The sequence below is a fragment of the Leptodactylus fuscus genome, chromosome 3 (assembly GCF_031893055.1).
Source record: "Leptodactylus fuscus isolate aLepFus1 chromosome 3, aLepFus1.hap2, whole genome shotgun sequence".
Taxonomy (NCBI): Eukaryota; Metazoa; Chordata; class Amphibia; order Anura; family Leptodactylidae; genus Leptodactylus; species Leptodactylus fuscus.
Genome location: NC_134267.1, coordinates 224,157,267 through 224,181,097, shown reverse-complemented (window position 1 = coordinate 224,181,097; position 23,831 = coordinate 224,157,267). Strand labels below are relative to the sequence as shown.

The following is a 23,831-nucleotide window of genomic DNA, read 5'->3' as shown; positions in this document are numbered from 1 at the left end:
TAGGCTCTTTACTGTCAGGTGGTGGAGAAAGTCTGAGACCCGCCCACTTGACTAATGTAGGTCATGGGGCCTTTCAGGCCTAATGACAGATCCTTTAAGGATAGGACTAAATGGTCATCTGTATTATCACCACCTGGTGGATCTGAGCATAGGTGAAGGTCTAACATCTAAGACCACCATTGATGACACTCTTACATGGACATGTTCCATCAATGAAAACCGGTTTTATTTAGTCGACACCAGGGGGTGAACACTTTTACAATTGCCCCCCTATTCCTCCAACCTTATAAGGAAAAGGTTTATGGGGTTTGCTATAGGAAACTATAAGGAGACTCAAGAAGTGCACGAGGCCAATGCCCCCCATAATAGTGCCCGGGGAGGAAATACATCACCACATAGTCACACAGTCCAGGCTTTGATCTGACTAAATGTAGCTTCAAAGTCTTGTTCCCATACTACAGACAGTCACGAGAGGGGCTCGTGGTTCCTCTATCATCCTGACCACAAACATCCGTGAAGACGCCGCCCTGGCACAGACAGTTTTACTCTTAGAAAATGTCACTGAAAGTGCGCCTGACCCTCTGTAATGCTCCCTGGCCAACAGGCAGTGACGGACGGGACCCCGCTCAGGCCGTCCCCTAAACCACAAATTGGTATTGAAGGTAGGAAATAGTATTTCCTTGTTCCTCCCAACCCCATAAAGTTGGCGCTGGAATTTTTTCTGCATTTTTGTGCAACAACTTAGTCATTGAGGTAATAAAGTAATAAAATGTCCCATTAAATTAGGGCATGCTGTGACTTTACACTCCACTCACACCCAAGGCTGCATCAAGAAAATAAAAGGTTCCTGGAAAATAGACTATTCTTGAAATAAACGGTCAACCAAGCCATTCATTACAAGAATATCAATCTGTGCTCATGTACCAAATTGCAATGCTGTGATGTGCCTCTGTTGTTACTCCTGTAAATATATGAATAAATTGACGATTAGGCGTTACCCTGGGTATGTTCCTATGCCATCAGACCAGTGCTTATACTAAGGCGACATGCATATGACCATGTGCGTGTTGGTGCGCTGTCCGTGCCTATGCGGCCCATACATTGAGGCCAGGGAGCAAGGTCCCTAAAATGAACAGGAATAGGACCTATCCGGAATTTTACTCACGGCCCCACACAACGGGCGTGTGCATGAGGCCTAGCTATGTAGGGACAACCAAATTTAAAGGGGTTGTCCATGAATTACAGCCCCAGCACAAGAATATAAGGAGCCCAGGACTGTACCATGGGGTGCCGAGGACAGGGGAGGACTTTTATTCTGTTTTACCCCCACAAAGTTTTCTGTAATCCATGTTACTGCATATACCACTCAGGACTCTGAGAAAGCTGGGTGGCGGCTACACAGTATACAGTCTAGTGGGATTATTTCTGGTTCGGTCAGGGTACAGATAGTTACACAGCTCCCCGCTGACTTATTTTACAACATCCCGTAATAATGGCGTTCACGTCTTACGACTAAAGTGTTTACAGGCCTAACTCAACAATTTTACTGTGCGCATACGGACGTCCTGGGATGACACGTGGGCGAATTTGGCGTCAAGCCTCTTTAAGACTGTGCGTAACATCTGCTTCCAGCACAACAAGGGTTACACGCCAGCAAGGAGCCGTAACTATATCGCAGCCATTACCCAGAAGCATCAAATCGCCCTTATCACCCCGCCAGGACATGAATAATACAGAAGGCAGATAAGGCTGCAGGTATCAGAGGAAACGGGCAAAGTAAATGGTGTAGGAGAGCTCTATGGAGTAAGTGTTCTCAAGAGCGCCATCTTAGACTGGAAATATCGTGGAGAGTTTCCTCAAGACGACAAGAAAGATGACTGGACAAGACATGAGGATTCAGGGAGATGAGTCAGACTACTGTGAGGTCTCAGCATTAGGCCCAAGATATACAGAGACTGTTCGTAGCACCACAGTCAGAGATAGGGCCGACACCGGTACTTGGCAAAGGTGGGGGGATCAAAGAGCCTATTGGATTGAAAATGTGGGACCATCTGGATAAAGAGACTCTCCAGTTCACTGGTCGGGCAAGGATCACATCTGAAAATAGAGGACTGCATGGAGGACTTTTCTCTCCATCATAGTCTATGGCCATGATGGCAAACCTATGGCACGCATGCCAGAGGTGGCACTCAGAATCCTCTTTGTTGGCACCCATCTGTGGAACAGATTATAATGTGTGGGGACCACTTTGCACCTTTGTTCTCCCAGAAGACTTGGGAGAATGTTGGCAAGTAGGCTAATGGTCCACCATATACACAGTCCTGTCATACTAATGTGACCACTGCCTACTTTTGACGTCAACGTTAAATAACCAATCGCAGAGGGCATGTGTCATCAGCCATCTGGGTGCACTCATCATTGTGGAAGGCACGATGGAGCAACACAAGTATACATCTATCCTTGCGGACCATGTTCACCCCTACATGCGAATTGTATTTCCTCAGGATGATGGCATCTACCAGCAGGACAATGTGGCGTGTCATAAAGCTCACAGTGTACGTGTGTGGTTCGAGGAGCACCAGGATGAGTTTACCGTACTCCCTTGGCCAGCAAATTCCCCAGTCTTGAACCCAATCGAGAATCTGTGGGACCACCTCGATCGGGTTGTTCACGCCATGGATGCTCAACTGCGTAACTTAGCAAAGCTGGCCACGGCATTGGAGTCGGCATGGCTCAACATCCCAGTGATCATCATCACAACATCCCCTCTGTTCCTGCACGTCTCGCAGCGGTCCGCTCTGCCAAAGGTGGTTATTCTGGATTTGGACAGGTGGACAAACTTGCAGATGTAGAAGGATTTGCTAAAACAGCGAGGAGAGCCAAATACCAAAACCTCGCACAATCTTGGTCCAGATATTGGTGGCCTGGTGGGCACATGACTATGGCCTACTAGCTCTTAGGTAGTGAGTCTATTGAGAAGTGGACTGTCTAGGCAATAAACGACACTGTGCTGAATTATGACACAGTCCACGTGTCTGCGGGGAAATAACTCACATCGCAACCGACTCAATTGTCACTAAACAGAAATGCGTGACACGGATCACTGCAGAAGCCGGATAGATCACCGAGAAGAAAACAAGCGTAAACCCGAGCATCCAGTAACGTGACTCATCCATCTCACACAGCAGAGACGACAAAGACTGGCACACGGCGAATGTCAATGGCATCTGGATACTGCAGGGCTCAGGGGACCGAGCCAAAGCCAAGCCAGCCTTGTCCTGACAGCAACATCCACCCACTTAGCCAACAGAAGCTGCTTAGTTTGCAGTTAGACAATGGAGGCTACAGGGTCAAATCTACAGAAGAAGCTTTTACTGAAGCTCGGTATACAAGCCCAGAGCGGAGGATGAGGAGTATGTGTTACTGATACAAAGATACACAACCAATGATGACCAGTGTCAGAATGGACTGGGACCAGTATCCAGAGGCTCTTTGAGAATTCAGTCATAATACTATACAGTCATAATAGACCGTGTAAATTTTTTCCAACCAAAACTGATCCCCCGACATGTTATAAAGACACGTAGTAAGGTCACACGTCAGCTCTCGGAATGACAAAACCCATTTGTTGATGCACAAAAAACAAAAAAGGCCCAGTTCTGATCCGCAGACCGGTGGTTGGGGGATCATCATAACCCTCAAGTCTTGGCTTAACGTCAAGTCTTAAATCTTGGTTCATTGCTCCATAGTCTTCGGTGTTGGATCTGGGTTTCTGCTGATACCTCCATCCATTATTGCCATGTCCTCTCTCTACAAGGTCAGACGGTGAGATCAAGTCAAGACTGGGATCAATGTCAGTCAGAGGAACAATTTCATGAATTGCAGATCATTAATTGCTTGAAGAAGAGTTGAGATAAGAGACGTCAAGACAATGTTGTCCATTATGTGGCTTCGTAAAAACCACAAGGTAAAAAAAAGAGTGAAGCTGTAATGGTATTGAGTGGCTTTTAATTGGATTTCACTCCCATATTCTATGTACAAAAATTCAAGACAAAGGAGCAATGGGCGTAACCATACGTAACTTCATTTTAGCCCAACGGTGACCATTGCTGTTGCTCCGATACCATGCACGTGGTATATGGCCACATATGCAAAGAGTTGGTGAGATAAGTGGCAAAGAGACAAGAAAATAGGATCAGAAAGGAGAAAAATCCATCCTGTCCAACCAATGGTCCCACAACACCATCGATCGACCAAGTGTCTACCAGGTGGAATAGAAGCTGCACCAGGATAGAAGTCAATAGGACCTACAGGATTCAGATGGATGACTTAGACCATTTGGGTTCCAGATTGACATTCCTGAAATCCCATTAAAGTTAATGGAGTTTTCCATGGCCGGCAGATTTCCAAAACTTCATCCTTCATAATGATCTTAACGTTGGTTCTCCATTCTCCCCAACAGGTCATGTTCTTGAGATTTCCACAGAATTGTAAATATGATATATTTATTGTACAAGCACCATGATCTGCCACAGAAATTCTCTTTATGGGTCTTAAAGGGATCCTATCATTCAGACAACATTTTTTCTAAGTACCACGTCGGAATAGCCTTAAAGAAAGGCTGCTATTCTCCTACCTTTCGTCATGTTCTCCGTGCCACCGTTCGCCTACAATCCCGGTTTCTCTTGGTATGCAAATTAGATCTCTTGCAGCACTGGGGGCAGGCCTCAGTGCTCAGACTGCACGGGGGGCGGCCCCAATGCTGCAAGAGAAACTCTCTCCAGCGCCGCCTCCATCTTCATCAGTAACGGCCTCTTCATTCTCTTCTTCTGGCGATGTCTTCTTACTTTTAGGCCTCGGGCAGAGCAGACTGCGCATGCCCACAGGCCCCAAGAAAATGGCCGCTTACAATACTACGCAAGCGGCCATTTTTCTCTTGGACTATGGGTATGTGCAGTCTGTCTGCCCAAGGCCGGAGGCCTTAGGCTTAGAAGTTACAAGTCACCGCCGGAAGAAGAGGCTGAAGATGACGCTGCTGAAGAAGAGGAGGCGGTGCTGGAGAGAGTTCTCTCACAGCATTGGGAATGCCCCCAGTGCTGTCTGAGTGCTGGGGCCCGCCCCCAGTGCTGCGAGAGAGCTAATTCACATACCAACAAGAACCGGGATTGTAGGCGAACGGTGGCACGGAGAAGACAATGAAAGGTAGAAGAATAGCCTTTCTTAAAGCTATTCTGACGTAGCACTTAGAAAAAAATGTTGTCTGAATGATAGGATCCTTTAAAATCATGACCTGATATCCCATTCAATTGGTTATGGTACCCCACAGGGCACTTAGGAGTCTCCAGCTGGTAGGAGTTCAACACTTGCTCTTGCATAGTGATCTCAACTTTGGTTCTCCGATCTCCCCAATAGCTCATGTTTTCGGGATTTCCACAGAATTGTAAAGATTATAGGTTTATTGCAAAGAAACCAAGAACTCCCACAGAAACTCACTTTATGGGTCTTAAAACCATGATTTGTGGAGGTCTGGAGGTAAAAAACGCTGCTGTTCCAAAGGATCACCATTACACAAAGCCTTTTCGTTGTGTATCATGTTATCATGCCATCTAGACCTCCAAAAGTAAAAGAGGACTGTCTAACTCCTCACCTAATAACAATGAGATGGCTCTGCTGACCCTGCCCTAGTCTATACAACAAAGGACAACTAGAACTTTGGCAGACCCCATTATAACCCAATTGAGGCCAACATCTAGTGCAGAAGCCTGTCTCATTTTAGATCAGACACATCACTGAAACTTATATTTATAAATGGAAGCCACAACATTGATGTGAACAGATCCTTAGTCCTACAACAAGTGTCCTGCAGTATGTGGGCAGGTTTAGGGACCATAAAGATGACACAATCTGCTTTATTTTATGATCACACAAGAGAATTCACTACATAATAATCAGCGGCGCCGAAAAAAACAAAGGAAACAACTCAATACCAAAATAAATAGCCAAAAATATGTCTGAGCAAAACCCATCTGGCAAAGAGATTGTTTGTATCTGTTTATACCAACAGCACCAGAGACAATATAACAGATACAAATAGAAGTCTATAAAAGTAATGACATGTTACACTATAACCAGCTGCAAGGTGAAAGTCGCCTGCAGGGAATGTCCAGTCAGAGCTGCACTCACTATTCTGCTGCTGTACATACATTACATTACATTACTTATCCTGTATTATACTCCAGAGCTGCGCTCACTATTCTGCTGGTGCAGTCACTGTGTACATACATTACATTACTTATCCTGTGCTGATCCTGAGTTACATCCTGTATTATACTCCAGAGCTGCGCTCACTATTCTGCTGGTGCAGTCACTGTGTACATACATTACATTACTTATCCTGTACTGATCCTGAGTTACATCCTGTATTATACTCCAGAGCTGCGCTCACTATTCTGCTGGTGCAGTCACTGTGTACATACATTACATTACTTATCCTGTACTGATCCTGAGTTACATCCTGTATTATACTCCAGAGCTGCGCTCACTATTTTGCTGGTACAGTCACTGTGTACACACATTACTTTTCCTGTATTATACTCCAGAGCTGCACTCACTATTCTGCTGGTGCAGTCACTGTATACATACATTACATTACTTTTCCTGTATTATACTCCAGAGCTGCACTCACTATTCTGCTGGTACAGTCACTGTGTACATACATTACTTATCCTGTACTGATCCTGAGTTACATCCTGTATTATACTCCAGAGCTGCGCTCACTATTCTGCTGGTACAGTCACTGTGTACATACATTACATTACTTATCCTGTATTATACTCCAGAGCTGCACTCACTATTCTGCTGGTACAGTCACTGTGTACATACATTACATTACTTATCCTGTACTGATCTGGAGTTACATTCTGTATTATACTCCAGAGCTGCGCTCACTATTCTGCTGGTACAGTCACTGTGTACATACATTACATTACATTACTTATCCTGTACTGATCTGGAGTTACATCCTGTATTATACTCCAGAGCTGCGCTCACTATTCTGCTGGTACAGTCATTGTGTACATACATTACATTACTTATCCTGTATTATACTCCAGAGCTGCGCTCACTATTCTGCTGGTACAGTCATTGTGTACATACATTACATTACTTATCCTGTACGGATCCTGAGTTACATCCTGTATTATACTCCAGAGCTGCGCTCACTATTCTGCTGGTACAGTCACTGTGTACATACATTACATTACTTATCCTGTACTGATCCTAAGTTACATCCTGTATTATACTCCAGAGCTGCGCTCACTATTCTGCTGGTGCAGTCACTGTGTACATACATTACATTACTTATCCTGTACTGATCCTGAGTTACATCCTGTATTATACTCCAGAGCTGCGCTCACTATTCTGCTGGTACAGTCACTGTGTACATACATTACATTACTTATCCTGTACTGATCCTGAGTTACATCCTGTATTATACTCCAGAGCTGCGCTCACTATTCTGCTGGTGCAGTCACTGTGTACATACATTATATTACTTATCCTGTACTGATCCTGAGTTACATCCTGTATTATACTCCAGAGCTGTGCTCACTATTCTGCTGGTACAGTCACTGTGTACATACATTACATTACTTATCCTGTACTGATCCTGAGTTACATCCTGTATTATACTCCAGAGCTGCGCTCACTATTCTGCTGGTACAGTCACTGTGTACATACATTACTTATCCTGTACGGATCCTGAGACACATCCTGTATTATACTCCAGAGCTGCGCTCACTATTCTGCTGGTGCAGTCACTGTGTACATACATTACTTATCTTGTACTGATCCTGAGTTACATCCTGTATTATACTACAGAGCTGCACTCACTATTCTGCTGGTGCAGTCACTGTGTACATACATTACATTACTTATCCTGTACTGATCCTGAGTTACATCCTGTATTATACTCCAGAGCTGCGCTCACTATTCTGCTGGTACAGTCATTGTGTACATACATTACATTACTTATCCTGTACTGATCCTGAGTTATATCCTGTATTATACTCCAGAGCTGCACTCACTATTCTGCTGGTACAGTCACTGTGTACATACATTACATTACTTATCCTGTACTGATCCTGAGTTACATCCTGTATTATACTCCAGAGCTGCGCTCACTAAGATACTATTGCCCAGTTAAGTGACTGGCACAGGTAATCTATATTACACGTAGTATGTGTTGCATAAGTTTGCCCTAATTTTGGCAGTGTCTTCAGTTCCTGGATGGAGATGTTCTACAAGGGATCTGTGGATTATACACACTGACAGACTATAGGGATTAGCCATGCGTAATAGGATTAGAATAATCCATAAACAATATTTAGCGCTCTATGCAGTTTGCAGATACGCAGATCTATGTGCAGTGTAGGGTGACGGGGACCTTCCTGTGTAACAGCCCCCCATAAGGTGCAGGTCTCCTCATAGATCAGCTGCATGTTCCGGTGGGCCGTACCACTTTACAAAAACGCTTACAACTATTTTTACTTAGAGGTTCAAAAAGTTGCAAACCCAAGGTAGTAAAGGGAAACCTTAATCTTCCCACATTGTTTTTTCAGTCTATAAGAGTCTACAGTTAGAGACCACCAATATATGAATTTACTGAGAACCAACCATGTACCTCGGACAGTTCAGATAAAGCTGCCATACAATATGATGGCGCTAGAGAGCCGCAGTTAAAATTGTAGGGTGACTAAGACATAAATCATGTCATAAAGCCATCGGGGGACACAGAGGCCCCCCATATGGTCCCAGAGAGAATGGGGCAGATTATTATTCCTATATTAACATTATTATTTATGACAAAGGATCTGGGTGCAGTACCTCACACAACCTCTAGACAGGTGTGGCGCTGTTTTTGGAAGCCATGTTTTTTAAATCCTGATAATTCCCTTTAATTCCTTTTCCTGTTATACCTCCAATTACTTATATCAGTGTCACCCTCTTGTCAGATTGGCATCTTATTAGGTTAACTGATGTTCAACCAACTTTCCATTAAAGGTGCCGCCACCCAGCTTTCCCAGAAACTTTCCTCTATCGAATCCAGCACATGAAACCTACAGGTCTTGGGGACCACTGTGTGACCTCACATGTACGTCATCAAACATAGTGGGACAGCGACACGTTCCCCGAAATCATTCAATCATGTGACATGCGAGGCAAACTGCGCCTCCAACCACAAAGACAAACTATAACAAAGCAATTCAGGGTCTGTGTGGCATCAGTAACTGGCAGGATGGCACATGGAGGAGGGCGGCTCAGGTGCCTGCACTGCCAGGAGCAGTATAATAGGATATAGAGACTACAGAGTATACACGAGCATCACACCCTGGATACAGCACCAGCCTGATGATAAACTGCCAGGAATCTCTGGCGCTGCAGAACCTCTTGGAATAATTGCCATTTACAATATACCTGCACATCTAGGAAGCTGTCACTTATCACAGGCACAGAAAAATGAACGCAAAATACTGCAGAACCGCTTACCATCCCGTACTCTCTGCTGCAGAACCTCTTACCATACCCTCTGCTGCAGAACCTCTTCCTTTCCCGTATCCTCTGCTGCAGAACCTCTTGCCTTCTTGTAATCTCTGCTGCAGAACCTCTTACCATCACGTACCCTCTGCTGCAGAACCGCTTACCTTCTGCTGCAGAACCTCTTACCTTCCCGTCCCCTCTGCTGCAGAACCTCTTACCATCCCATACCCTATGCTGCAGAACCTCTTACCATTCCGTACCCTCTGCTGCACAACCTCTTGCCTTCCCGTACCCTCTGCTGCAGAACCTCTCCCCATCCCATAACCTCTGCTGCAGAACCTCTTCCAATCCCGTACCCTCGGCTGTAGAACCTATTCCTATCCTGTACCGTACCCTCGGCTGCAGAACCTCTTCCCATCCCATACCTTCTGCTGCAGAACCTCTTGCCACCCGGTACCATCTGCTGCAGAACCTCTTCCAATCCCGTACCCTCTGCTGCAGAACCTCTTCCAATCCCGTACCCTCTGCTGCAGAACCTCTTCCAATCCCGTACCCTCTGCTGCAGAACCTCTTCCAATCCCGTACCCTCTGCTGCAGAACCTCTTCCAATCCCGTACCCTCTGCTGCAGAACCTCTTCCAATCCCGTACCCTCTGCTGCAGAACCTCTTCCAATCCCGTACCCTCGGCTGCAGAACCTCTTCCAATCCCGTACCCTCGGCTGCAGAACCTCTTCCAATCCCGTACCCTTGGCTGCAGAACCTCTCACCATCCCGTACCCTCGGCTGCAGAACCTCTTCCAATCCCGTACCCTTGGCTGCAGAACCTCTCACCATCCCGTACCCTCGGCTGCAGAACCTCTTCCTATCCCGTACCCTCTGTTGAACAAGCTCTTACAATCCTATACACACTGCTGCAGAACCTCTCACCATCCCATACACTCTGCTGCAGAACCTCTCATCATCCCATACACTCTGCTGCAGAACCTCTCATCATCCCATACACTCTGCTGCAGAACCTCTCATCATCCCATACACTCTGCTGCAGAACCTCTCATCATCCCATACACTCTGCTGCAGAACCTCTCATCATCCCATACACTCTGCTGCAGAACCTCTCATCATCCCATACACTCTGCTGCAGAACCTCTCATCATCCCATACACTCTGCTGCAGAACCTCTCATCATCCCATACACTCTGCTGCAGAACCTCTCATCATCCCATACACTCTGCTGCAGAACCTCTCATCATCCCATACACTCTGCTGCAGAACCTCTCATCATCCCATACACTCTGCTGCAGAACCTCTCATCATCCTATACACTCTGCTGCAGAACCTCTCATCATCCTATACACTCTGCTGCAGAACCTCTTACCCATATAAACTGCAGCAGAACCTCTCATTCATATAAACTGCTGCAGAACCTCTTAGAATTGCCATAAAACATTCCAGTCTGGCAGAACCCTCCAGCACAGCGTGCCCCATCCTCCAAGAGGTTGTGCAGCAGCCGCGGCCACATGTCCATCATGAGCTACACCTGACTACTGCAGCAGCTGCAGAGTGTGGGCTGGTGGTGAGGCTGGACCTGCAGACATGGCACACAATGGAGGCGGCGAGCGGGCTACTTACAGCCAGGAGGCAGATGCCAGTAGCAGCAGCAGCAGATGTCCGGGGGCTGCAGCCCTTCCTCTCCCTGGTACCCCCCATGGCCGCTGGGTGCCGGGGCTTAGCTCATGCCCTGTGCGGGTCTCAGCAGAATCCTCGCTGGCTCCAGCAGTGCCAGAGCTCCGGCAGGGCGGGCTGTCTGCGGGCAGGTACGCGGGGCAGGACGGCACATAGACCGGTGGCCATCGCTGAGCCGGAGCCGCCACTCACCGGCTCTGACGGCAGCGGAGGAATGAGCCGCCAGTGACAGGCAGCGGAGCCAGGGGCCGAGCGCTCCGCCCATTGTGACGTCACAATGAAACTGCCACCGACCCCGCCCACAGCGAACAGTCACTTCATGACCTCACCGCCCGGTTATTCTACATTGTCATCGAGCTGACGTCATAGCTAGGCAAGAAAGCGGCCTTACCAGAAGAGATGAGCACGGGTTCCTGGAGCTGTGGCTTGTAAAAATCCCATTGTATATTAACCCCTTCAGGATATGGCCATTTTTATTGGGGGGGTTTTCACCCCATGTAATATTTTATGGTTTTATGGTCTTTTGTGTTTTTATTCTTATTTTTGAAATATTTAGAATTTTTTTACGCCAGGTTCACGCTAACGTTCCCGGACTCCATCCCAGATTCCCCATAAAATTGGACTTTCTCTCGGTGGACCCCATTATAGTTTATGGGGTCTGCAGGTGATTCTTTCTAAGCAGGCAGGGTTTCCTTCCTTCGGTTCCATGTGGACCCAAGAGACAGAAATCCGAACACTAGTGTGAGCCTAACAGTGGCGTAACTAGGAATGGCGGGGCCCCATGGCGAACTTTTGGCATGCCCCCCCCCCCCCCAACTGACGCCGAAGACCTCGACCGACCCCCTCCTGCGCATTCCTGCGCACTCTATTATCCCCAATAGTGGCCCCTGCACACAGTATTATCCCCAATAGTGGCCCCTGCACACAGTATTATCCCCCATAGTGGCCCCTGCACACAGTATTATGTCCCTTAATGGCCCCTGCACACAGTATTATCCCCCATAGTGGCCCCTGCACACAGTATTATCCCCCATAGTGGCCCCTGCACACAGTATTATCCCCCATAGTGGCCCCTGCACACAGTATTATGTCCCACTGTGGACACCCATAAACAATTATTATACTCTGGGGTCTTTTCAGTCCCCAGAGTATAATAATTGGAGACCCTGAGGGAGAAAAACATAAAAAAAATCTCTGTTACTCACCTATCTCACGTCTCCTACACTGTTGGCCTCCAAAGTAGTCGATCTTCAATAACGTCAGACGTCACATGACCCAGGACGCAGGCCTGCCCTGATCGTGGAGAGGTAAGTAACAGTGTTTTTTATGTTTCTTACCTCTCCCGGTCCGCCGATCATTATACTCGGGGGTCCGGAAAGACCCCCGAGTATAATGATAGCAGCGGTAGCGGCTGTCACCGGGCCCCTAATGTCCCGGGCCCTGTGGCAGCTGCCTCTGCTGCTACGGTGGTAGTTACGCCACTGGACAGCAGGCAGGAGATAGAAGTTTCTACCCTGCTTGGGTACAGTAGTGAAGCCAGCAATTGCTAGCTTCACTTACTGTCAAAAGATGGACTGTGGAGGAGGCAGCTCCTCTCCGCATCCATCTTCAGGCAGCCCCCGGCGCTGCAGTAAATTGGGCCCATTACCCCGGTACTTACGCCCCTGGAGCCTAGCGTTAAATGTTTTTTCACTCCCCAGTGGGATTAACTCTTGGTATTCCTGCACACGACTGAGCTCTTCAATGGATATAGAACTGGCCCTATCCTGCTCCGTGACATTGGAACAGAGTGGACCGGGAACCCCAATGGGGGACAGAAGGCACTCAGGTGACTTTTAACCATGAAAGCACCACTTTTTGTATGCCCTTGGCGCTATTGACCATGGTATCAAAGGGGTTAAATGCAGGGGCATTGTTAGGAGGAGCATTATACAGTGTTTGGGGACCACTGAGGAGGTATTGTACTGTGAGGATGCATTATACTCTGTAGGGGCAATTGAGGAGGTATTATACAGTGTATGGGGTCACTGAGGAACATTATACTGTGGGCGAGGCCACTGAGGGACATTACACAATGTTTGGGACCACTAAAGAGGCATTATATTGTGAGAATGCATTATACTGTGTGGGGCCTGCTGAGAAGCATTATACTGTGTATGGGGTCACTGAGGGGGGACATGCAGTGTTTGGGACCACTGAGGAGCGTTATCCTGGGTATGAGGAAGCTAAGAGGCATTATACAGTGTTTGGGATCTCTGGGGAAGCATTGTACTATGTATGGAGCCGGTATGGGGCGTTATACAGTGTTTGGGGTCACTGAGGAGGCATTATACAGCGCATACCTCCTAACTTTAATTGACCGAAGAGGTACAGAATGTGCATACAGTACAGTATAGTAAGAGCCACCTCCAGCCCCACCTACTCCACTCTGGTTCTGCATATTCTTATCTTTTTGTGCCCTCGCACAGTATAATGACCCATAGTGGCCATGACACGGTATACCATCACATTATAATGTCCCCCATTCAGTTTCCCCCACAGTATAAAGTCCCCTTCCAGTTGCCTCCACATTATAATGTCCCCCTCCAGTTGCCCCCACAGTATAAAGTCCCCTTCCAGTTGCCCCCATATTATAATAACCCCATCCACTTGTTCCCCCAGTATAAAGTCCCCCTCCAGTGGACCCTACTTTATAATGTCCCCCTCCAGTTGCCCCCACATTATAGCACACGAACAGCACACAGTTCACTGATGGCACACGGACAGCACACAGATAGTACACAGATGGCACATGGACAGCACACAGTACACTGATGGCACACGGACAGCACACAGATAGTACACGGATGGCACATGGACAGCACACAGATAGCACACAGATGGCACATGGACAGCACACAGTACACTGATGGCACACGGACAGCACACAGATGGCACATGGACAGCACACAGTACACTGATGGCACACGGACAGCACACAGATGGCACATGGACAGCACACAGTACACTGATGGCACACGGACAGCACACAGATAGTACACGGATGGCACACGGACAGCACACAGATAGTACACAGATGGCACATGGACAGCACACAGTACACGGATGGCACACGGACAGCACACAGATAGTACACGGATGGCACACGGACAGCACACAGATAGTACACAGATGGCACACGGACAGCACACAGTACACGGATGGCACACGGACAGCACACAGATAGCACACAGATGGCACATGGACAGCACACAGTACACTGATGGCACACAGACAGCACACAGATAGTACACGGATGGCACACGGACAGCACACTTGCCCCTTTTTTTTATTTTTTTTATGGACCCATAGACTTGAATGACCAAGACAAGAAGAGAAAAGACAATAATATGTGTTGTGATTCTCTTCTCAGTGTCTCTTGGTTTGTGAAAAACATGGACATATGAGCGGCTCCACTGACATATACATAGGTGATTAAAGCAGGGGCTGTCACAGCTCAGCTCCTGCTTTAACGCTGCGCTCTGGCTCCTGTATGTGTAGGCGCGATGTGATGAGGTCATGTCGCGTCTACAACTATGGGAGCCAGTGAGAGCGGAGAGAGCGGCAGGGGAGCATTGGAAGGTGAGTATAAGGGGGGTTTTTTTGTGTGTGTGTTACACATTGAGGGGAACATAATGTAGGGGGCCCATGACACTGGGGCAGATGAAGGGGGGGGGGGGGAGAACAGAATGAAACTGGGGGCAGAGATGGGGCACATGACACTGAGGGCAGAGATGGAGGGGGAACATGAAACTGGGGGCAGAGATGGGGGGGACATGAGTCTGGGGGCAGAGATGGAGGGGACATGAAACTGGGGGCAGAGATGGAGGGGGAACATGAAACTGGGGGCAGAGATGGAGGGGGAACATGAAACTGGGGGCAGAGATGGAGGGGGAACATGAAACTGGAGGCAGAGATGGAGGAGACATGAATCTGGGGGCAGAGATGGAGGGGGGACATGAAACTGGGGCAGATGAGGGGTTATATGAAACTGGGGAAGAGATGGAGGGGGAACATATAAATTACGGGTGACTGTAGGAGGATTATACTGTGTGGGGGGCACAGGAAAAATGAATGAGAATGGGCGGAGTCAATATAAAAGTGGGCGGAGCTAAATTTGTGCGTGCCGCACATTTTGTTCCTCTTTCTGCTCTTCAAAAGTTGTGAGGTATGCATGTATAGCACAAATACAAATAGTGTGAACAGGCCCTAACCCTTCATAAAATGGTGTCCAGTCCAGACAATACTCTGCAAGCTGAACAGCCTGGAATCTAATACATTGTAACAAATGACCAGAATAAGAGATAAAAGGCCTCATATGTCATTGTGCAGGCTGGATACAATTGTAACAAACCATCAGCTGTGACAAGCATTAGATCTGAATGTTCCAATTCACTGAAAGCAAGCGGAGATCTCCGGGGAAACACAGACAGGGGTTTTAGTGCTGATCAACAAGTGCGAGGACAGCAACGTCTGATGTGTCACAGCCCGGTGTCATCTGAGGACTTCATAGACAAGTCTTATTCTGTGCTGCCCTCTAGTGGTCAAACTAGGACTAATGATTTATATAGTATTGCTATTCCCTGCACAATACGCAAATGATAATTTTCTCAGATACTCCTAAATGGTCGATACAAAGAACAGTCAGTATAACAGTCACATCTTCAACCGTTAGGGTATAAATCACATTTTATTGGACAAACCTCCAAATAATAACATTAAAAAATCTAAATCCAACGTTCTAAATTATAATATTTAATTTTATCAAACATAGGTTGTAAAGAACTGAAAATGGTCATTTGTTGAATTTGTGGCATAAAAGGTCACATTTATTTTCCTCGTCACACTGTACACTGCTGACTTTAGATGCGACTTGTCTAGCTGTTACTTACAGAAGTCCTCCGATGACTCTGCTATAGTAGGCCTTATCACTGATGGCGACGATAGGGAATACAGAGACTTAAACCGGGACTTTGTGGACTAGTGTCAGGGCTCGTTCACATCTGCGGCCCGGCACTCCGTACTTAGGTTTCCGTTTCCTGCCTAAAACACAGGCAGGAGACGGAAACCTGCAGGAGTCTCTCTCACCCATTCATTTGAATGGGTGAGAGAGATGTCCGGCCGTGCGCGGCGGTGAGCGTTTTAGGCTCTCCGCCGCAAAACCGGGTTTTTTAATCCGGACACAGAGTCGGACATGCAGTGCTCTGTGTCCGGATAAAAAAATCCGGTTTCGCGGCGGAGAGCCTAAAACGCTCACCGCCGCGCACGGCCGGACCCGGTCTATGGTTTCCGTCTTCTGGCATGCAGAAGACGGAAACCATAGAACGGAGACCCCAAACGCAGGTGTGAACCCAGCGTCAGCGGAACCAACTCAGGATTAATGCTGGGAAGACCAAGGAGATGGTGGTGGACTTTAGTAAGCAGAGGAGTGCTCTGAAGCTGGTGGACATCCAGGGGACCGGCAGTGAGATAGTCAGGACCTATAAGTACCTGGGTGTGCTCCTCAATAATAAGCTGGACTGGGCTGATCACCTGCACAGAAAGGGCCACAGCAGACTCTACCTGCTCAGGAGGCTGAGGGCCTTCGGAGTCCAGGGGACACTTCTTAGGGCCTTTTCATCTCTGTGGTTGCTTCAGCCATCTTTTTCGGTGTAGCCTGCTGGGGGAGCAGTATATCAACCAGGGACAGAAATAGACTTGACAGGCTGATCAGAAGGGCCAGCTCTGTCCTGGGGAGACCCTTGGACCCAGTACAGGTGGTGGGTGACAGAAGGATACTGTCCATGGTGACCTCCATGCGGGAGAACAAATCCCACCCCATGTATGAGACCCTGATGGGACTTGGCAGCACTGTAAGTGACCGTCTGCTTCACCCCAAGTGTGAGAAGGAGCTATCACAAGTCCTTCCTTCCAACCGCAACCAGACTGTATAGTCTACATCAGACCAAGCGAAGATCACTCCGCACCGAGAACTAAATGATCCTGAAGTCTTCTTTTTTTTCCAGCTGCTATGACTCCTAGTATCTTTTCTATCTGCTATTCTGAGCTCGTATGTGTTCTTTCTTGTAACACACTGAATCTCCTCATGGTGGGACTATTAAAGAATTATCTTATCTTAACAGGCCAAGTTACATAGTATTTATATTACAATCCTTGTCTCCACTGAACTCGGTAGTTTTTGGATGGTTTCTCCTTGAATATTTTTTCAGGATGTCAGAATCGTCTCCGAGAGCTGCTGTCCTGATGTGAGCTTTCTCCCACCCTTATGGCCCCTTCACACAGAGTATACGCTCACTGATTCTGAACGTGTAACACGTTCCGAATCAGCGGCGTTAAAACAGATCCCGTTGCTTTCTATGGGAGCCGGCATACGTGCGCTTCCCATAGAAATGAATGGGCTGCTTTTTTCCCTATTGCTTTCAGTAAACATGACTCTGTATACCTGGGTCCACTGTGACTGTTTCTGCTTGTGAGCCCTGGTTAGGGGTGGCTGAATAGTAGGTTTATGCACAACTGCAACCCTCTGGAGGATCCTACACCTTGAGGTTCATGGGATCCCAGAGGCATCAGGGGTCCTTAATCCTATGAATTTGTCTGGTAGAAACCTACGTCATTCTGCCTTTATCTGCACAAACCCATCTGTGCTCTGAATCAGCCACAAATCTCTTCACAATACGATGATCTCGCTTACGTTTACGTGAAATATCTTATGTTTTCATACATTGTCACAGGCATTGCCCCACTTGACACTTTTAGACCGCAGAGATCCTTTTTCTTTCCCATTCTGCTTGAAACCTGTGGCCTGCTTAATAATGTGGAACATCCTTCTTAGGCTAAGGCCCTACGGGCTGTAAACACAGCGCTTTAAAGAGAAAGTTCACTGAGTTTTCCTCCGTGGACTTTCTCTTTACCATTATATTTATGGGAAAGCCGCTGGTGTTTCCATAGATATAACTGACGTGCTGCGATTTTCAAAACCGCAACGGTTTTGGAAATTGCAGCGAGTCCGGGCTGCGATTTTTCCCACAAAGTGGGGATGGGATTAGCATGAATCCCATCTACTTTGCAAGTACTGTATAACGCTGCAATTTTTCCGCTGCGTTTACGGCCCGTGGGGCCCCGGCCTTAAGTAGGTTTCCTGTAGAGGGATTGTCCAGGATATTTTAGGGACAGGTGAGTAAGTTTTTTGTTTGTTTGTTTGTTTGTTTTTTCTTTAGGTTTCACCTTCCCCAGTCTCCTGGCCCAGTACTAAAATATCTTGGACAACCTCTTTAATTGGGCTGACCTGGCAAACTAGTTATCACAGGGTTTTGAGATTGTTTTCAGTGATCCAAAGAGCCCTGGGACATAAAACCAGACAGGAGTGTATTGAAAAATGAAAAATGACATCTTTATGACGCTGAAATCTGATGGTAAATCATTAGGGGTGCAGTATTTATGTCAGGGGAATTAGGGGAATAATATAAGGGAGCAATTCATTTCATTAAAGTGGCACTTGGCCTTTATTAAGGCTAAGACCCCACATAGTGGCTGCAGCAAGAAAGCGCTTCAGGAAAAACCGTGGCGGTAACACATCATGGTTTTTCCCAACAGCACTTCTTACAGGAGCTCTGCAGAAGTTTCCTCTACAGATTTTCTGCTTCCATTATACCTATAGAGAAGCCGCCAGCATTTCCGTAGATATAATTGACATGTTACGATTTCCAAACAGACAACGTTTTTCGAAATCGCAGCATGTCCACAGCGCATATTGTTGTTCCCCCCTGTGCTCAACCCCTAGCTACACCTCTGTCCCTCTCCAATGGTTATATGATGTGGTATGACATCACTTTCTGTAGTCGGAGACCAATTTCATGACATGAGGCCAGTGGATTATGACAATTACATGACATTATCAGGATGGATTAGAAGACATAGATGTATTCCTGGTTACACCACTGCTGGTCTAGAATGGTTTAACTGTTATTACTTAATATACTACTTAAGGGGTGAATATTTATGGAAGTCCTATCGATATTATGATGAGTAAAAATATAGAATGGGAAATGGCACTCCATAGAATGCTGCTGGTGATAGTGAGGGTCCCAGAGGTGAGACCCCACAAACTGTGTATACAGGCACCTTTAAGGGAGGTGTTCCTGCACCTCTATGTAGTCTCTGGACCCTGTAGCAGAAGAGCCTCTGAGTGCCAGTCAGAGAGCCCTTCCCTACAATTTACTTGCCACAGAGCCCCCATGAGAGCCAGCCACAGAGATCCAATGAGAGCCAATCACAAAACCCCCATGACGGCTTGGGAAAGACCCCATTGACTGCCATTCACTGAGATCCATATGATCTCATACAGAGCCCCCCATGAGTGCCTGGCACAGAGCCTTCCATGAGTGCCATCGACAAAGCTCCCCATGACTGCCAGCCAAAGAGCCTCCCATGAGTGCCAGGCACAAAGCATGCCATGACTGCCAGCCACAGAGCCTTCCATGAGTGCCATCCACATAGCCTTCCATACGTGCCAGCCACAGAGCCTTCCATGACTGCCATCCACAGAGCCTTCCATACGTGCCAGCCACAGAGCCTTCCATGACTGCCAGCCACAGAGCCTTCCATGAGTGTCATCCATAGAGCCCCCCATAAGTGAACGGCACAGAGCCTTCCATGAGTGCCATCCACAGAGCTCCCCATGACTGCCAACCAAAGAGCCTCCCGTGAGTGCCAGGCATAAAGCATGCCATGACTGCCAGCCACAGAGCCTTCCATGACTGCCAGCCACAGAGCCTTTCATGACTGCCAGGCACAGAGCCTCCCATGAGTGCCAGGCATAAAGCATGCCATGACTGCCAGCCACAGAGCCTTCCATGACTGCCAGGCACAGAGCCTTCCATGAGTGCCAACCACAGAGCCTTCCATGACTGCCAGCCACAGAGCCTTCCATGAGTGCCAGCCACAGAGCCTTCCATGAGTGCCAGCCACAGAGCCTTCCATGAGTGCCAGCCACAGAGCCTTCCATGACTGCCAGCCACAGAGCCTTTCATGACTGCCAGGCACAGAGCCTCCCATGAGTGCCAGGCATAAAGCATGCCATGACTGCCAGCCACAGAGCCTTCCATGACTGCCAGGCACAGAGCCTTCCATGAGTGCCAACCACAGAGCCTTCCATGAGTGCCAGCCAGAGAGCCTTCCATGAGTGCCAGCCACAGAGCCTTCCATGAGTGCCAGCCACAGAGCCTTCCATGAGTGCCAGCCACAGAGCCTTCCATGAGTGCCAGCCACAGAGCCTTCCATGAGTGCCAGCCACAGAGCCATCCATGAGTGCCCGGCACAGAGCCTTCCATGAGTGCCAGCCACAGAGCCATCCACGAGTGTCAACCACAGAGCATGCCATGACTGCCAGCCACAGAGCCTTCCATGACTGCCATTGACAACCATTATTCACCTTTCCCCCTTTCCTATGCTGGAAAATCATGAAGACTATAAGATACAACTCGGTGACCATCCCTCCAAGTGTGCTGATTTGAGCAGGAGATCTGTGATAAATCTGTCCCCCAAAATCCACAGGTTCTCATATGTACCACTTTCTGTACCTCAGTGAGTGACAGATCTGTGAGCGATGTCCGCACCTCTAAGGGCCTGAACCTGACACTTTCAGCTGATCCCAGTAAAGCCTTTAATGTGATTAGGAGAACATGGTGTCTGAGCTTAGGACAGTCCGACAGGCTGAGGTCTCAGCAACCATCACATACATAGAGCTACGCTTACCAAGGGCAGGCCAAGGGGTACGCTGATCCTTGGTTTTCGCCTCATCACATCCCAGTTTGGTACATACAGTGCTATAGTACTTGTGATGTCATAGCTGCATGTTTGAGTGATAAAAGGTTGTGAGGTTCTGCTAATCTGACTAAAGCTTAGGCCCCGACATAGCGAAACGCAACTAAAAACCGCTGTGAAAAAAAAAACGCAGAGCAGATAAAATTGACTTGCTGCATTCTTCACTAACACGTATGTTTTTGCTCGTCGCTTTTACACAATTGTTTTTCCTGCAACGTGTGGATGAGATTAATCAAAATCTCTTTCACTTTGTTGGTACTGTAAAATGCAGTGTGCACGTGTGATGTCACAATAGTTTACATGACCGAAACACACTTGTGATGTCACAGTAATTGACTTCTCTGAAACAGTTGCGATGTCACAGATGTTTCCTGCTTGAAAACCTTTTGTGATGTCATTGTAACTCACCTGACTGAAACCCTCTTTTGATGTCATAGCATCTTACCCATGACTGAAACCTACTTCTTGTGATGTGGTTTCGTACCTGAAATCTACTTGTGATGTTATAGTAACTTACTTCACCGAAATGCACTTGTGACGTCACTGTTAGGGGGCGTTCGCACTATCGATGTTAATGTCCATTGCTGTCTTCCATCATAGGATGACAGCAACGAACATTAAACTGTTGCAGAGAATGGTCACAGACTGATTCTATGTCCCTTCTAGAGAAGAGCAAACAATATTTGAAACAGCCGCTTTGAATGGAATGAATGGAAGCGGCCGGCACACAGACTTTGCTGGTGGCCGGCAGCTTAACCCCCCGCGTGCCGGCTACGTCGATTCATTTCTGTGGGAGCATGCTATTCGAAACGGCTGTTTCGAATAGTGTTCGCTCATCTCTAGTCCCTTCCCATTTACACTAATATAAACAACATGATGGAAGGACTTTATCTTGTGTTACAAAGGTAAACAAACCTCCCTACATTTCCTCCCTCATCTCTGTCTACCGCCCAACCCGTGCTCTCCGCTCACTCAATGATCTAACACTTACATCCTCTATTATCAGAACCTCCCACGCTCGTATACAAGACTTCTCCTGAGCTGCACCACTTCTCTGCAATGCTCTACCCCGGACAATCAGATTAACTCCCAATTTCTACAGTTTCAAACGCAAACTAAAGACGCATCTTATCAGACAAGCCTATCACAATGTCTAACGTAAACCCTTCCGTACTATAATTAGAATCCCCAAAATGTAACCCTCCTCTGTCCCCGCTCCCACATTTCCCCACATGATATGATGTCATCTCAGGCTAACTTTATAGGTCCAAGCTCCATCCACATGTTACAGGACACCACTAGTGACGGCTCATAAAGTCTTATGTTTATGCAATGACAGTCACCTCTATTACAGAAGTGTCTGACCTCTGCATAAGCAATGTCGCTCCTGCTACCTCTTGTGTCACCCCCTCTACCTCATAGATTGTAAGCTCTTGCGAGCAGGGCCCTCAGTCCCATTGTGTGAAGTGACTATCTATTTGTAATGTATCTTTCTGTCTGTATTTGAACTCTACAAATTGTACAGCGCTGCGGAATATGTTGGCACTATATAAATAAAATGTATTATTATTATTAATAAACAAACGTGACAGGACACTAGTGTCCATCATGTTGTTTACATTATTGTCAATGGGAATATACACAGGATCAGTCTGTGACCGTGCTCTGTGACAGTTTAATGTCAGTTGCTGACATCCTATGATGGAAGAAAGTAACGGACTTGAACAACAGTAATATGATTGCCCCCTTACTCACTTCCGTTCATTCTTGCCACCAGCAACATTAGTTTGCTAGAGAACTTCAAGGGGTATTATGGTAACAACAAGTTACCCCTATCCTTTTATTCCACTATTGATGGGTCTAATGGTGGTCCCCCACTAATCACGAGAACTGAGACTTTGTATAGATCTGACCAGCTTTGGGTTCAGGACTGGAGCCATCTGGTTTGAATTGAACCAGATTTGATGCACAGAAGTGAAATTATTACACTCTGGGATTTCTTCAGATCCCAGAGTATAATACCGTAGATGGAGGTCCAAGGGAAATGTAACCATTTATACTCACCTACCTTCACCTCTTTGTGGCTTTCTGTACTTTCACTGGGTTCTCTTCTGGTCTCTTCCAGTCTTCTGGGTCACGTCATGCACCCCAAGGTCACCAGTGAGGCCTGTGATTGGACGTTATGACACTCAGCATGCCCCATATGACCAATGAGGCCAAATCATCAACATCAGCGTATACATGAAAAAAATGGACAACACTCCGGATTGTTCTCTGAGCTTTCCTATTTAATCGGTTGTATAAACATTCCATGGTTTTACATATCGGTTAATTCCGCATAAATATACAAATTGTCATAATGACGTAGAATTTAGGCAACGCTTCATGCTTAGTAGGCCATCCTCTGGCAAGAAAGTGAGTTGCAGGATAAGTGCCAGTGGTGAGAAGTGGATAGAAAAACTGGACCCATGAGAGGTGTCCCTGATGGGGAACCCATAAGATGGCGGGTGTAGGGCTAAGACAGCGACTCCAACACAGATGTGAACCTAGCCTAATCTGGTTACTGTATAGCACTGCTATATTTACTCTATAGCAGTATTATTTAGCACTGTGGGCACTATTACATTGGGGAAATATGGCTTCATTATTTGGGCAATGCATGGCTTTATTTTGGAGTCTATGTGACTCTAGTACAGGGGTGTGAAACTCATTTTTTCGCCAAGAGTCACATCAGCCCTATGGTTGTCTTC

The 23,831-nt window shown here is 47.2% G+C and overlaps 1 protein-coding gene across 1 annotated transcript in view; it reads right to left on the bottom strand.

Moving 5' to 3' along the window:
* Positions 1 to 11,434, bottom strand: part of TNFRSF21 (TNF receptor superfamily member 21) — a 64,388-nt gene extending 52,954 nt beyond the window's left edge. The window contains exon 1 of the mRNA XM_075269217.1: positions 11,167 to 11,434. Within this exon, the coding sequence (XP_075125318.1) occupies positions 11,167 to 11,244 (78 nt within the window). The 5' untranslated portion in view covers positions 11,245 to 11,434. The remainder of the gene's footprint in view (positions 1 to 11,166) is intronic.
* Between the last annotated feature and the right edge of the window lie 12,397 nt (positions 11,435 to 23,831).